This window comes from Chiloscyllium punctatum, chromosome 10 (genome assembly GCF_047496795.1).
Source record: "Chiloscyllium punctatum isolate Juve2018m chromosome 10, sChiPun1.3, whole genome shotgun sequence".
Classification (NCBI taxonomy): domain Eukaryota; kingdom Metazoa; phylum Chordata; class Chondrichthyes; order Orectolobiformes; family Hemiscylliidae; genus Chiloscyllium; species Chiloscyllium punctatum.
Window position 1 is genome coordinate 74,776,921 of NC_092748.1, and position 17,006 is coordinate 74,793,926.

At 38.5% G+C, this 17,006-nt stretch overlaps 1 protein-coding gene across 3 annotated transcripts in view; it reads right to left on the reverse strand.

Moving 5' to 3' along the window:
• The window catches only part of lrp2a (low density lipoprotein receptor-related protein 2a), a 346,919-nt gene that overhangs the window by 138,513 nt on the left and 191,400 nt on the right, over positions 1–17,006 (reverse strand). For 2 of the 3 annotated variants that reach the window (XM_072579538.1, XM_072579536.1), the window contains 9 exons: positions 16,386–16,544; positions 14,766–15,055; positions 11,008–11,211; positions 9,421–9,447; positions 8,898–8,927; positions 8,548–8,790; positions 5,607–5,732; positions 3,708–3,827; positions 3,282–3,413 (listed from right to left, as the gene is read on the reverse strand). In XM_072579538.1, coding sequence (XP_072435639.1) covers positions 3,282–3,413; positions 3,708–3,827; positions 5,607–5,732; positions 8,548–8,790; positions 8,898–8,927; positions 9,421–9,447; positions 11,008–11,211; positions 14,766–15,055; positions 16,386–16,544 — 1,331 coding nt within the window. The remainder of the gene's footprint in view (positions 1–3,281; positions 3,414–3,707; positions 3,828–5,606; positions 5,733–8,547; positions 8,791–8,897; positions 8,928–9,420; positions 9,448–11,007; positions 11,212–14,765; positions 15,056–16,385; positions 16,545–17,006) is intronic. The other variant, XM_072579537.1, reaches the window with a different exon arrangement.

A 17,006-nucleotide genomic window follows, 5' to 3' on the forward strand; every position in this document is an offset into this window, starting at 1 on the left:
ACATCCTCTGGCAGCTCATTCCATACACGTACCACCCTCTGTATGAAAAAGTTGCCCCTTAGGTCTCTTTCCCCTCTCACCCTAAACCTATGCCCTCTCGTTCTGGACTCCCCGACTCCAGGGAAAAGACTTTGTCTATTTATCCTATCCATACCCCACATAATTTTGTAAACCTCTATAAGATCATCCCTCTGCCTCTGACGCTTCAGGGAAAATAGTCCCAGCCTGTTCAGCCTATCCCTGTAGCTCAGATCCTCCAACCCTGGCAACATCCTTGTGAATCTTTTCTGAACCCTTTCAAGTTTCACAACATCTTTCCGATAGAAAGGAGAGCAGAATTGCACGCAATATTCCAACAGTGGCCTAACCAATGTCCTGCAGAGCCACAACATGACCTCCCAACTCCTGTACTCAATACTCTGACCAATAAAGGAAAGCATACTAAATGCCTTCTTCACTATCCTATCTACCTGCAACTCATCTTTCAAGGAGCTCTGAACCTGCACTCCAAGGTCTCTTTGTTCAGCAACACTCCCTCGGACCTTACCAATAAGTGTAGAAGTCCTGCTAAGATTTGCTTTCCCAAAATACAGCACCTCGCATTTATCTGAATTAAACTCAATCTGTCACTTCTCAGCCCATTGGCCCATCTGGTCCAGATCCTGTTGTAATCTGAGATAACTCTCTTCGCTGAACTCTACACCTCCAATTTTGGTGTCATCTGCAAACTTACTAACTGTACCTCTTATGCTTGCATCCAAATCATTTATGTAAATGACAAAAAGTAGAGGGCCCAGCACCGATCCTTGTGGCACTCCACCAGTCTGAAAAATAACCCTCCACCACCACCCTCTGTGTTCTACCTTCGAGCCAGTTCTGTATCCAAATGGCTAGTTCTCCCTGTATTCCATGAGATCTAACCTTGCTAATCAGTGTCCCATGGGGAACCTTGTCAAACACCTTACTGAAGTCCATATAGATCACATCTACTGCTCTGCCCTCATCAATCTTCTTTGTTACTTCTTCAAAAAACTCAAATCAAGTTTGTGAGACATGATTTTCCACGCACAAAACAATGTTGACTATCCCGAATCAGTCCTTGCCTTTCCAAATACATGGACATCCTGTCCCTCAGGATTCCCTCCAACAACTTGCCCACCACCGAGGTCAGGCTCACCCATCTATAGTTCCCTGGCTTGTCCTTACCGCCCTTCTTAAACAGTGGCACCACGTTTGCCAACCTCCAGTCTTCCGGCACCTCACCTGTGACTATTGATGATACAAATATCTCAGCAAGAGGCCCAGCAATCACTTCTCTAGCTTCCCACAGAGGTCTCGGGTACACCTGATCAGGTCATGGGGATTTATCCACCTTTAACCATTTCAAGACATCCAGCACTTCCTCCTCTGTAATCTGGACATTTTGCAAAATGTCACCATTTATTTCCCTCCAGTCTATATCTTCCATATCCTTTTCCACAGTAAATACTGATGCAAAATATTCATTTAGTATCCCTCCCATTTTCTGTGGTTCCACACAAAGGCTGCCTTGCTGATCTTTGAGGAGCACTTTTCTCTCCCTAGTTACCTTTTTGTCCTTAATATATTTGTAAAAACCCTTTGGATTCTCTAATTCTAATTGCCAAAGCTATCTCATGTCCCCTTTTTGCCCTCCTGATTTCCCTCTTAAGAATACTCCTACTTTCTTTATACTCTTCTGAGGATTCAATCGATCGATCCTGTCTATACTGGACATATGCTTACTTCTTTTGCTTAACCAAACCTCAATTTCTTTAGTCATCCAGCATTCCCTATACCTACCAGCCTTCCCTTTCACCCTGACAGGAATATATTTTCTCTGGATTCTTGTTATCTAATTTCTGAAGGCTTCCCACTTTCCAGCCATCCCTTTACCTGCGAACATCTGCCTCCAATCAGCTTTTGAAAGTTTTTTTAGATTAGATTACTTACAGTGTGGAAACAGGCCCTTCGGCCCAACAATTCCACACCGCCCCGCCGAAGCGTAACCCACCCATACCCCTACATCTACATTTACCCCTTACCTAACACTATGGGCAATTTAGCATGGCCAATTCACCTGGCCTGCACATCTTTGGACTGTGGGAGGAAACCGGAGCACCCGGAGGAAACCCACGCAGACACGGGGAGAACGTGCAAACTCCACACAGTCAGCCGCCTGAGGCGGGAATTGAACCCGGGTCTCAGGCGCTGTGAGGCAGCAGTGCTAACCACTGTGCCACCGTGCCGCCCGTGCCTAATACCGTCAAAATTGTCCTTTCTCCAATTTAGAACTTCAACTTTTAGATCTGGTCTATCCTTTTCCATCACTATTTTAAAACGAATAGAATTTTGGTCGCTGGCCTCAAAGTGCTCCCCCCCACTGACACCTCAGTCACCTGCCCTGCCTTATTTCCCAACAGTAGGTCAAGTTTTGCACCTTCTCTAGTAGGTACATCCACATACTGAATCAGAAAATTGTCTTGTACACACTTAAGAAATTCCTCTCCATCTAAACCTTTAACACTATGGCAGTCCAGTCGATGTTTCCATAAGACCATAAGACATAGGAGTGGAAGTAAGGCCATTCGGCCCATCGAGTCCACTCCGCCATTCAATCATGGCTGATGGGCATTTCAACTTCACTTACCCGCATTCTCCCCGTAGCCCTTAATTCCTCGAGACAACAAGAATCTATCAATCTCTGCCTTAAAGACATTTAGCGTCCCGGCCTCCATTGCACTCTGTGGCAATGAATTCCAAATGCTAGCCCAGCCAGCAACACTCAGAGCTCATGAATTAATAAAGCTGGCAGTCTTCATACAGCAAATAAACATAGCAACAATATCTCAGTGATGATATCATCATCTAAGTGTGTATGATCAGCCCCAAATGTGTCTAGGTCACGTGAATAGGAATCCCCTAGAGTGATCCATATATTCAGGGTTAGAGATTGGTGGTTTAGAGGGGAAAGAAGGGAAATGCTTTTTACCCAGAGTGCTGGGGTTCTGGAACTCAATGCTTGAAAGCAGAGGCAGAAACCTTCATAACCTTTAAAAAGCATATGAATATGTACTTGAAGTGCCTGAACTTCAGATGAAAAGCTGGAAAAGAGATTTGCTGAGATGGTTACTTCAGCTGACACCAAATTGATGGACTGAAATACCTCTTTAAGTCCACTAAGTTTCTATGAGTTTATGGAAAAGAGTTTGTTAATGAGATATATGGTAATTGATTACAATTATTCTGCTGGTGACACTTACCACAATTATGCCGTTGGTCTTCATCACTCATGTCCCCACAATCATTGTCACTATCACAGACCCAGGTTGAGGGTATACATCTGCCATCATCGCATTTGAACTGTTGGCCTGAACAAGTCCGTTCTGTGCGAACTGGAAATAAACAAAGCAGACAATGAGATAACTGGTAAAAATATATACTGTTTGGGATCACAATAAATGAAGCATGACAATTTAATTAAAGATGTTCTAAGTCAGTTAATTAAGGATGAGCAAAGTCATTGAATGCATCTCCACATATATACAGGGTATATTTTCACATGCTCCAGTCCAAAAGGCAGAGGCAGATACATATGTTTCAACTGTTCTTTATAGGTATTACTTGTGAAAGGTATAATGTCAAGTAAAGTCAGTTCATTAGCAGTATTTAGTATGCATCATACTTACTACAAGTAGATGGTTCGTCAGACCCATCAGCACAATCCATTCCACTATCACAATACCAGTGCGATGGGATACAGCGACCAGAAGAGCAGCGAAACTCATTCTCTGTACAAGTTCCAGTGGCTAAAGATTAATCAAAATATCATAACTTATATCAGCAAACCAATATATTAATAGGTGGCAGTTACACGCAATTAGTGTTTTTCTTAATATCTCCCTTACTTTGACGGTGAAGAAATGATAAGAGGTGAGGGCTTCCAGATAGATTCCCTGAAGTCGTTATGTTGCTGGTTACTAGGGATACTAAAGGTTGAAATCCTGATGGGCATATTGCCACTTGATAATGAAAAATAGAAAGACAGTTTTGAAAGATATTTAACTGATACTTGGAAGTGGAGTGGTCTCAGCTCTGTAATGAATTTGACAGAAATTCATATGATAAAGGTAATTTTAAAAATATAATGTACTATCCTTTCACTGAGAACAGTTGTGTGTAATGGTAGTTCAATATGACGTAGCATATCAAATAATGCATATCTGCACGATTACTGTATTATTAAATAGCAGGAAACAATTGTAATTATTTGAAACTTCATTTGCTCTCTGAAAAAGTGTTCACTCAGCCCCATTCCCGTACCCTTTCCCCATTTAATTTCTACCTAAATAAATAATTTGTCAATTGTCATCTAAAACCTATTACGGATTCTTCCAGTTTCTGGTAGGATATTTCAGATCTTGAAGTCACCAGCATAAATACTTTTCCAATCTTTCTCGTTGCCTTTTTGATGAACTCTGTCCACTTTATACTATATCAATGCAGAAATACATTTTTCTATTTACTTCATAAAGTTACTTCCTGATTTTAAACACCACCCTTATATGTGTCAAGTTGTACTTCATCAAGTTGCTTCCTGATTTTAAAATACCACCCTTAAAAGTGTCAAGGTGTATAAGAAAGAAAAATTGGCAGTGCCTTTTGTTTTGTATGGTATACGGAGCAAAAGCCATATGTACAAAGACTGCATTCTCAGAGCTATTGCTCTATGGTTTTATCATTCCTTTTGATTTTGAAGCAAATTAACTCTGCTTCACATAAAGATCTCACAATTCCTTGAAATTTAGGTGAAGGTGAAATTGAATTTAACCAGAAAACATATGCATACTGTTTGTTTGGTGCTAACATATGTGTTTTTAAACAATGTATTTTATTAAGGACTCCATTATGCTGTGCAGAATGTTAAAACTTTAAGACCTTAAGAAATAGAAACAGGAATGTGCTGTTTGGCCCTTCAAGCATGGTTCACCATTCAATAGGATCATGACTTATCTGACACTTCTCATGTCCACTTCCCTACCCATTCTACCTTAGTCTTGAATCCCCTACTAATCAAGAATCTCTCTCTTTCTCATCCTTTATTCTATTATTTTTCCTATTCTAGTCTTTATCCTATTAGAATGTATGCATTTAAGGTAAAATTAAATTGATAATGCTGAAGAGCAACCTAGACACATACCCTTCAATCTTATATTAAGAACAGATTTTTGCAAGAAATTATTTTTTGAAATTGAAAAGTCCACTTTTATTAGCATGGTGATAATTTGATACAATATTGAAATAGTGTTTTAAATTCTTCACAGGGCAAATACGGTTTTCACACAAGTTAACATAGAAAGGAGGAAGAGAAGGTTATTGAGCCCCTCAAGCCTCTTTGCACCATTCAGTATGATGATAGCTGATCAACCAAATCAGTTCCCTTTCCTGCTTTCTCTCCACTACACTTTGTTCCCATAACCACATATTAATGCACTAAATGGTTCACGTTGCACAAAATGATTCAATCATCTGAGCAGATAACACTCTTTTTATAACTTTCGTATCTATAGATAACACAGAATGCATACCACAGTGGGTGGAGCTCTCATCACTCATATCACCACAATCATTATCTCCATCACAAAGGTAAGTGCGAGGAATACAGATGTTGGTCGTTTGACATTTTGTATAGCTAGGCTGACAGGTTCGATCAGCTACAGGTAAATGTAGAAAGAAAAGAAAATTTAGTAAAACGCCTTTGAAGACATCTTAAACATATATTCTGAACTATGCGCAGTGTTAATGCCATCTGCTAAACCTGTGCTAAAACTGAATGACATGGATTTTGATTTAAACTGTTGATTAAACTGAATTGCAACTAAGCTTTAAAAATAGAAATTAACTTTTCAAGTTTCAACATTGCAGCAGAGGGTAAAATTTCTAAGGCTCCATTCCTATTATGAATTGAAAACTGGGGTCTAATTTAAACCTCTTTTTATATGAAAACTATTTTATTCAGAGATGAATGGATTAACCTAATAACTGTCCTATTAAATCAAGTCAGAAACTAATGCAAAAATATTGTATTACAGTTCTAAGGAGATAGAAAATGAATTGCAATTATTGGGAAAAAAAGGATGGCTGTGCTTAGAACACAGCATTCTAAAATTGACTCTTAAATATTGGCTGCATGAATGGATCAAGGCAGTTTTGTTTCAGTCAGACATTTAACTGAACTAGAAGTTTATGAAGCAGATACAAACGACTACCTCTGCTATTTTCATGCGACTAGAAATGTGCATATCTACTTTGATTATCCAGTCAATTGTGTTCCAAGATACAGAATGGAGGAATCCTACAAGAGATCTTTTTGGGCAGCTTCATGTGACTTGTTCTCTGGTCTGAAAGTTGAGGTCACAACTGTTCTTAGTTTATCACTTATCTTCCAATTATGGAGCAGATGACTGCATCATCCATGCCCTATCCAGATTCAATGGGGCACTGTAAATTCTCATCCAGGGTGGTCAAAGCTAAGAACGTGTTGAATCAGTAAAACGTTGTTGATTTTTTAAAATGTTGCATCTGTTGCAGGTTATGGCCATTTTGATAGTGTATTGATAACACGAGTAGCATGTTTCCCAGGGGTTTCAGGCACAGCCTGAGTTGATAATGTACATCAACTCACGACCTATACTGCCTGAGGAAAAGGGTCATAACCACACAAGATGTCACCACCCTCAAGTTCCCTCAATGCATTATCATCCTGATGTCACTGATCTTTCATGGTTGCAGAACCAATATTCTGGAACTTCCTACCTGGCAGCACTGAAAAAGAACCTTCTCCACACTGACTATAGCAGTTCAAGAATGCTGCCTTCTCAAGATCAATAATGTTGGCGCATTGCCAGTGGTGCTCAAACCCCATTAAAGAATAAAATATAAAAGACCTGGAGGTTGCTTTGGAAGGTTGAGAAGGATAAATGGCTTGCAGGGATGGAGTAAAAGTGTGGTTGACTAATTATAACTATGGCTGAAAATAAGTGTTTCTCAAACATTTTTTTCTGATCCCTAATTAACCTGGTATTGATGATCTTGCTAGAACATTTCAGTGGAAAACTAAAAACCAACCTCATTGTATTTAGGACAGATCAAATTTCCTTTCCGAAAGGACTTTTCTTAAGTGGTAAGTAACTGTGGTTAACTAGTCACCATTGGGTTAGCTTTCAAGTCCAGATTGGTTATTGAATTCAAATTTCACTATGTACCATGGTGGGATTTGAACCTACACCTCCAGAATACTGGAGTCTGGGGTTCTGGAATACTAACTCAGCCACGCTTCCACTATGTCACCATTTCCTTCAAATTAATTGTGAATGTTCTATTACACATGGAGTAGGATGAAAAGTCAGAGGAGTAAACTAGCTTAACTATAAAAGGACATGAATAAAATAACTTCTAAAAATTTTTTTTATAAATAATACGAATTGGATAAAATGAAAATGATGCATTTTCCTCAAATATAATTACAAATAATAAGAAGAATGGAAAATGCTGGAGAACCACAGCAGGTCTGACAGCATCCATGGAGAGAAAGTAGAATCAACAGTTCGGGTCCAGTGACCCTTCTGCAGAAATTATAAAGTTCAAATCTCAGCTTTTATGAGGCTGGTAAACCGTCATGAACCTTTACACAGAAAATCAAAATGGATAAAGTGTGATTCAATCATATTTGGATTTTTGTTATTTAAAAATTTTGACTAAGGTCTTTATTTGACAGCAGTAGTTTCAGATAGATGAAAAATGTAATTTTCCTACAATAATTTTAGTGATGTAGTTAGTCAGTCAATAAAATGTGACAGTGAAAGTTGAAATCTTGTTACAGGGTTTACCCATTAGATGTTTGCTTTGGGGTTTTCATTAAAGATCCAGACAAAAAAGGATGACTTAAAAGTAACAGCAGTAGAAAGTAAGGCTCTTAGCAGCGATATTATCCAAAGCTTTTAATATACGGCTTCATATGGTAGGTACCTTGTAATGAATTGATTTTAAGACTTTACTCTTGTACTTACTGCAATGACATCCATATGAATATCATTAAACACTTCCTAAAGAAAATAATCAGCTATTTTTCAAGTCCCCTACAACAAAATACAATACAAAACTGATGCATGATAAACTAGCATTTACTGCAGTTTATCTCTTAATTCAAAACTGTTAATTCAAATATTGGCTAAGTTAATGTGCAGCATTAAATTCACATTTTGCTACAGTACTTATACTGTCCAGTTCAACCTATGAGGTAATACAAAATATTAATAAAGGCAAGATCAATGCATATAATATTCTACAATAATTACTTTCTGCAATATGTGACATTATCAATTTTTAACAATATGCCTGGAGCAGAGCATCATTTTGAGGGGGTGAAATCAATGCGTTGTGAGCTCTTTAAGGTTATTTGTTGCATCAGTGACTATTTCAGCATTTTATTTATTCCCAAGACAACCTGAATGAGTGCATTGTACTTACGACAGTTCCTCTCATCTGAAGTTCCATTATCATGGCAGTCATTCACCCCATTGCAGACATAGCTACTGCTAATACATTTTCCATTACTACAGGTGAATTCTGAAGTGGCATTGCAAGTAGGGAACATGCAGCCAACCTCATCACTGTTGTCTCCACAGTCATTGTAATGGTCACAGCGATACCTATATAATGTGCATCGGCCATTTCCACAAGTGAAAGCAGATGGTGAACAGGTATGAAAAGCTAGGGAAAGAGGAGAGATATCAAAACTAAAACAATCTGGTATAAAAGTGATTTTTAAAATGTTGTTTTGACAATTCTCCCTTTTGCAAAAGAAAATGTTGCATTACCTTCCACATACACAAACGCTTCCAAATAGGCTGCATGTAAAACAGAATAAAATGTTTTGTTTTGCTTTTATTATTTTCTTATCTGAAATCTAGTTACAAACCTCAATGTGATTTATAGCCTGTCAATTTCCTGTTCCTCCCCCTTCTTTGGGCATTTGTTCATTTAACAGTAATCACAGGATGAATAACTAGTTAATGTGCTTTACGTGGCATGAGCCAGCGTACCCTGAGATTCTTATAAACATAGGGATCTGTTACATCCACCTGTACAAACTGGCAGGGCCTTGGAATAAAATATCTTACTCAAAAAACATTTTTATCAAAGTAATACATTCCCAGTATTGAACTGAAATTTCAATCTAGATGATGTCCTGAATCCCCGGAGAGGTGCTTAAACCTAAGGTCAAAGTGCTACTAATTGAATTAAAATAACCCTGTGGGAAGCTTAATCAATGACATCATTTCACAATGTATTGACAATGTAAATAAATTAACATATTTTAGTAAACTACATAATAGATACCTCCATGAGCTTTTGTTCCCATGTGGACTGCATGAAAAAGAAACACAAGTATATTTCCATGTATTTTGTTCTTTGTCACATCATACTTTATTTTTTTACCTCGTTTTTACCATATCCAACGTAAACCAGGCAATTTCTGCAGAATTGCGAAAAGCTCTCATTTGATTCTCCATATTTGAAATTGCAAGAACTCATTGTACATGTTTCTAAAACTAGTTCCTTTATTTTAATAGAAAAGTTGAACGCTCTGGACCTAACTTAAGTCCTACGTTCTCTACAGTCAGTGTCACAACCCCGACAGGAAGTGCTCTCACATTGCAGTTTGGATCAGGTGCAGTGTGACTTTGGCTTGATGCTATTTTTAGTACATTGGTCTGTGGGATTACTTGGGATCCTTTAAAGCTTTACACAAGATCTTAAACCTTAGTCAAAGGGTCACTAATGAGGGAGACTATTTGAAAAGTGAAACTCAGGAGGTTAGAACGGAAAACATTTTTACCCAGAGGATGATGAGGGCCTTGAATGTGCTGTTGGGAGGGTAGTTGAGGCAGGAAACCATACAATTTTTTAAAAAGTACTTTGATGAGCACTTGAAGTGTCATCACAATCAAGTCCATGGGCCTAGTGCAGGTGAGTGGGACTAGTGTACGTAGTAATATATTTTTTGGCGGTATAGACTTGACGGGCCAAAGGACCTCTTCTGTACAGTATGATCCGATGAACCTTAGCAGGTTACATGAATTAAAATTGATCAACTGCAAAGAAAGCATGTTGCACAATACAATTTTCCTAATTGTTTAAAATCCTGCATTATTACAAGAGAAGTTAAATATCAACTTGCAGTTCTTACATGATGACTGGAAAACAGTGATCCCCAGAGGAAGGATAGAATGTGTGGAGAGTGTGAGGTTTATCAAATAGGGTGCCATGGCAGCAGCACTGGATTAAATAGTTCATTGGTTAGTGCGCACTCAAAAAAGATCATAAACAGAGACTTCTGAGACACTTGGTGTTGGTCTGACAGGACATATGAAACATTGCATTCTATGAATAAATCCTGTTTTGTACTTCATTATCTTGCTTGAAAATGATTTGTCACACCATACCTACATTCATCATAGCTCCTTCACATTTTGCTTCTCTGTGCAGTGCCAGTAGTGGCCTATGCTTGCATGCTGGATTGCCCCCAGAGAAGTTGGATACATAATCTGCAGCTTAAAGTGTAGCGGAATAGGTTTCCAATGTAAACAATGCAACTTGGCAAAGTTGAAAAAGGGAGAATATAGGAGCTAACATGACTTATCAAGAACCACACAATATTCACAAAAATGCCCATACTTGCATTTTAATAACAGCATCTAGTGAACGGAATGCCTGTACCAGTTATAAACTGAAATTATGTTAGCTCAAATGTCCATTTGGTACTTGTGACTTCAAAGAAGGTATTTTACACAAAGAAGGTATATAACTGAAGACTGATAATGAATTATTTCCAAAATCAAGTTTATTGCCACTATGATAGATTTTGATGATGATGTTGATTACTATGATGAAGATACATTTTGTATCTTATGAAAAGGAACTTACCACACACTCTCTCTGTTTCATCACTTTGATCTCCACAATCATTGTCAGTGTCACATTTCCACCTTTCTGGGATACAACGTCCATTCAAACAAGTAAAGTAGCCAGTGGGACATGTAGTAGCATCAGATGAAACACAGTCTTTATTGTTATTAACCATGCGCCAATTTCCATGAGCAGGGCATTGGCATTCTGCACCCTCAGGCCCTAAAGCACAATGGCAATGTAAAAGTCAGCACAGTACTCATACTCATTAATCAAACCGATAACAAACAAATCTATAAAAGAGTGCTTTACGTAACATGTAAACAACATGTTACCATTGAGATTGGAATAATGCAATGGACTCTAATTATCAATGCAATTTAAATGGTTACTCCACTTGTCTCCCTCAGCTCTAATCTTCCAAATGTATAACACTCTTAGATAGCTGGATTATGAAACCGGATACATGACGTACAGAAGTGAAAATGCAGAACCAGATCTAAGCTCTGAAAGTAACTGGAGGTGAAGGGTCTGCAAATATTCCCATCCTAAATGATGTGGAGCTAAGTATGTCTGTACAAGGCTAAGGTACTTGCATCAGGTACTAGCCAGAAACACCAAGTGAATGAATAACCTTGCCTGCTCTTGAGGTCCTCAGTATCACTCACTGATGCCAATTTGAACTAATTTGACTGATTCCACATGACATCATAGTACAGCTAAAGGCAATGGATACTGCAAGGACTATGACCTGACAACATTCCAGCAATAGCACTGAAGACTTGTACTCCAGAACCAGTTGTGTCTCTAGCCAAGATGTTCCAGTACAGTTAATACACAGACATCTATGTGGAATTTACCAGGGAATGTTCTGTTTACAAAGAGCAAGACAAATCTAATGCAGCCAATTATTACCCCATTAGCCTAATGATAGAAAGCTTGTCTTATCAAGCAGCACTAGCAAAGAAATGACGTGTTCACTGCCACTCTAGTTGGGCTCCATCAGGATCATTCAGCTTCTGGCTGTATCATAGCATTGGCGCAAATATGGACAAAATAACTGAAATCCAGAAGTGAGATAAGACTGACTGTTCTTTGCAACAAAGCAGCATTTAATCAAATAAAGCATTAAGGAACCCTAGCAAAACTTGGAGTAGTTTGTTTGCAGGCAAAGGGACCTCTGGCAATTGGGAGGCCTTTAAAAGTGAGATAGGCTAGAGTTCAAGTTATATGTTCCTGTGAGGGTAAAAGGCAAAGTTGGCAGGAATAGGGAACCCTGGATGTCAAGAGATATTGAGGCTTCGACCAGAAAGGAGTAGGAAGTATAGCTCAGGTACAGGCATACTGAGATCAAGGGAATCCCTGGAGGTATACAGAGAATACAGGAGTTTACTGAAGGAGGAAATCAGGAGCGTGAAAAGGGGGAACAAGTTAGCCTTGGCTGAGAAGATTAGGGTGAATCCAAGGAGGTACTTTAAGCATATGAAAGGAAAAAGAATAACTAGAGAGAGAATGGGACACCTCAAGGACCAAAACATGGGCTATATGTGTAGATCCGCAGGAGATGGGCAAGGTTCACATTGAATATTTCTCCTCTGTGTTTACCATGGAGAAAGATATGAAGACTTGGGAACTTGGGGAAGTTAGTGGTGATATCTTGGGACAGTCCATATCACCGTAGAGGAGGCTTTCGATGTATTAGTATGTATGAAGGTGGATAAGGTTCCAGGTCGTGACCAGTTATATCCAAGAACACGGCAAGTGGCTCAAGAAGAATTTGCAGGGGCCCTGGCTGCTATTTTTGCATTATCATTAGCCACGGGTGAGATCCCAGATGTTGTGCCACTATTCAAGAAGAGCTGCAAAGAAAGAAAGAACTATAGACCAGTAGGCTTAACATCTGTGGTGGGTAATTTACTTGAAAAGATTCTGTGGAATAATATATACGTGCATTTGGGGATTGATTAAGAGCAGTCAGCATGGCTTTGTGAGTGGGAAATAATATTCTTCAATGAAATGACCAGGAAGATGGATGAGGGCAGGGCAGTAGACGTAGTCTATATGGATTTCAGTAAAGCCTTTGATAAGGTTCCACATGGTAGGCTGCTCTGGAAGATTAGATCGCATGGAATCCAGGGCAAACTGGCACATTTTATACAAAATTGGCTTGATGCAAGAAGCAGAGGGTAATAGTGGAAGGATGCTTATCCTACTGGAGGCCTGTGACTAGTGGAGTGTCTCAGTGGTCATGGCTGGGCCTATTACTTGTTATCCATATCAATGATTTGGATGAGAATGTACAAAACATGATTTGTAAGTTTACTGATGAAACTAAAATAGGCAGTATTGTGGGCAATGGGAAAGGTTATCAGAAATTGCAGCAGGACCTTGATCAGCTGAGGAAGTGGGCCAAGAAATGGCAAATGGGATTTAACATAGATAAGAGTGAGGTCTTGCATTTTGGAAAGTCAAATCAAGGTAGGAGTTTCATGGTGAATGGTAGGGCCTTAAGGAGTGTAGTGGAACAGAGGAATCTTGGAGTTCAGGTTCACAGTTCTCTGAAAGTGAAATCACAGGTAAACAAGGCAGTGAAGAAGACTTTTGGTAAACTGGCCTTCATCAATCAAGGCACTAAGTATAGAAGTTGGGAAGTCATATTGCAATTATAGAGGACATTGGTGAGGCAGCATTTGGTGTATTGTGTTCAGAGTTGGTCACCTTGCTATAGGAAGCATGTTATTAAACTGGAAAGAATGCAGAAGAAATTTACAAGGATGTTGCCTGGACTCAAGTGTCTGAGTTATAGGGAGAGGGTGGACAAGCTAAGACTTTTTCTTTAGAGCGTAGGAGACTGAGGGGGAACTTATAGAGGTGTATAAGATCATGAGAGGCATGGATAGCAGTCTGTCTTTTTCCCAAGGTTGGGTATCGAGGGCTAGAGGGCATCAGTTTAAGGTTAGAAGGGAAAGAATAAAAGGGAACCTGAGGAGCAACGTTTTATACAGAGGGTGGTAAGCACATGGAATGACCTGTCAGCAGAAGTGATTGAGGTGAGTACATTAACACCATTTAAAAGGCATTTGGACAAATACATGGATAAGAAAAGAATTAGAAGAAATATGGGCCAAGTGTAAGGAAATGGGGTTAGCGTGGCTGGATATTTTGGTCAGCATTGACCAGTTTGGGTCAAAGGGCCTGTCTCTGTGCTGTAGGACTCTATGACTATGGGCCATTGACATTCAGTGGAATTGTAAACCCTGAAACCACACTAACAACATCCTGGTGGACACCACTGTCCAGCCATATAAATACAGTGGCGATAAGAGCAAGTCAGAGGCTAGGAATCCTTTCAATGAATACTGCACCTCCCAATATGCACCATGTACAAAGTGCAAATCAGGATTGAAAATGGGGCAAATATTTCTCTGGAGATAAAACTAGACTGTTGTGGTTAACCAAATCAGGAAGCTTGTTTCCACACAAAGATTATTGTTTTCACCCAAAAGTCTTCAATAATTGAAATGTACACCATGATTAATAGATTATCATTAGGCAAGAGAATCAAAGGATTTGTAAAAGGTTGATAAATGGAGTTCAGAACATTCATGTCTAATTAAATGGGGGAACACGTTCATGAAGCTAAAAATGGTTTGCTTCCATTCATATATTTGTTCTTATGTATATAAGGTGTGTTCTCAAAAAGATGGAATGGATAAAAATATTAAGAAATATTTTTGTCCAATTATTTAACTATTATAGGTATGAATAATTAATACCTGGAGTACAAATGTGACTGCAACCACCATTAAATTGATCACATGGATTACTGCATTGTTGCTGCTTGTTCTCAGACATGACATGAATATCCATTGGGCGATTTGGGAGGTTTTGTATCATCACAGTCTGGTCAGCCCCATCATGCTTATTGACCCGGTAGATGCTTCTAGTGTTCCAGTCTGTCCAGTAGAGATACTCATCATAGAGGGTCACTGCAAATGGGTAAATTGCAGTGCTAACAATCACCTCACGGTCTGTACCTGTAAGGCTACACCGCTCAATCTTCCGTCTGAAATGAATATGATTAAAAATTGTAGAAAATATTAATTATTAGAAACTGACATTTTCAAATGACTCACATCTCAGTTATACACTGGGGACCACAACGGAGTAGTAAAACCGCAGAAATGATTAGAAAAGAATTTGGTGATATGTAATTATTTAATTTCAGAACCACAGAGCAAGGGTTCAAATCTCAAATTATCACAATGAATAGGGATTTGTAAAAATGTTTTTCAGTAACTATATTCATTGTAATTCAAAGCAATGCTATAAAATTACCTGGCCAGTTCTAGCCTGCATGCTTCAAGCAATATTTTCTTGCATCTACACTGTTACCAACATATTCCGCAAGGATTTAACGTCAATCGTTTCTCCTTCTCAGGTACATCATACCTCTTGGCAATTTTATGGCTATATATACCCTCAGGTTTGTGTGTTCAGATGGAACTTACCTAACCCTTCACTACCTGGATCATTCTACCACCTTTCTAACATGAGATAAATTATACAACATCCAAGAGCCGATTTTAAGGCTGGGCTAGTTTCAGGTTGGTGTGAAAAAGAGACAGAGTGCAATACACTCACTGGGCTCAAATTTCAGCCACCACATATCTTAACTCTAGACTTCATTTTGCATTGTCAGTCAGCTGTTTATCTGAATGTCGCAGTAGGCCTGAAGAATTGTATGAGAGCCATCAGTTGCCACTGAAATGAAAGCTTACCAGCAAGGAAGTAAAAGACAGGACAACTATTCTGGGAGGCTTTATGTGAAGGAAGGAATAGAGGGGCTATCCAGATCATAGAATTGCCTATCAACTGTTCTTCCTCTGCTTAAAGCATTAGTGGAATCCAATCAATATCTTAAAACTAAAGAGCTTCAAGGAATCAATATATTTATCACAATAGCTGTATTTTGATGAATGCATAGCATCTGAAAATTTGAAAATAAAGTCCTTTTCTGGTTCATATGGAGCACAATACATTAGGTACAATAATCTGAGGCCTTTTGAATGGCTTATTCTAACACAAAATCTACATGTTCTTAAATTGACAATCTTGTTTAGTGGGATTACAACAAAAAAATGTTGTAGTAATGTTGATTTAAGTTTAAAACTGTAGCAGAGAATGCTGTTCATACATGTTTGCAGCAAAAGCTCAATTTCAAACAAAGTTATAGAATGAGATAACTGATGCCATGAAAATGATTTGATACTGATGTTAGATGCAAATAAATATGTAACACCTATAGATACACCCAAATAAAACTTTAACTCTTTCACACAATCTATTAGTGGCAGAAAATCAATAAATATTGTGTAAACATTGTACAAACATACAGAGAACCATCAGCCCAGTAGAGTTTCTGATCTTCATAGTCAATTGTCAGTCCATTTGGCCACACTAAATTGGTATTTATAATGGGTATACGAAAGCTTCCTCCTAATGTTGCTCGTTCTATTTTAGGATTAGTTCCCCAATCAGTCCAATACATGTACCTGTCAGAAAAACGTAACAATTAAGGAAATGTTTAATATTCTGTATTAATACTGCTATTTTAATACAAAGTAAAAGACCCAAGGGAGATTTTCCTTGTCCAGAGGTGGGGAACCTTTTCATGTTGGAAGGCCGCATTATGTTAGTTGTAATCTAATAAGGCCGCATCCAAGAAACTTCAATTATATATTCTTCAAAATTCACATTTTTAAAAAATTGTGGCAGTCAGTCTGTGAGGATCATTTCGTTGAATTTTCTTTTACTGTCTGGTATTTTAAATACATTCATTTCAAGATTAAAATAAAAATAATAAAGGACAAAAAAAATTAATAAAAAATAAAAGATTTGTTCCGCAAAATTTGGATTCATTCAAAGGGCCACACACAATGGCCTAGATGGCCGCATTAAGGCCGCAGGTTCCCCACCCCTGTCCTAGTCCAAGCCTGGATGAAGCACCTTTCCAC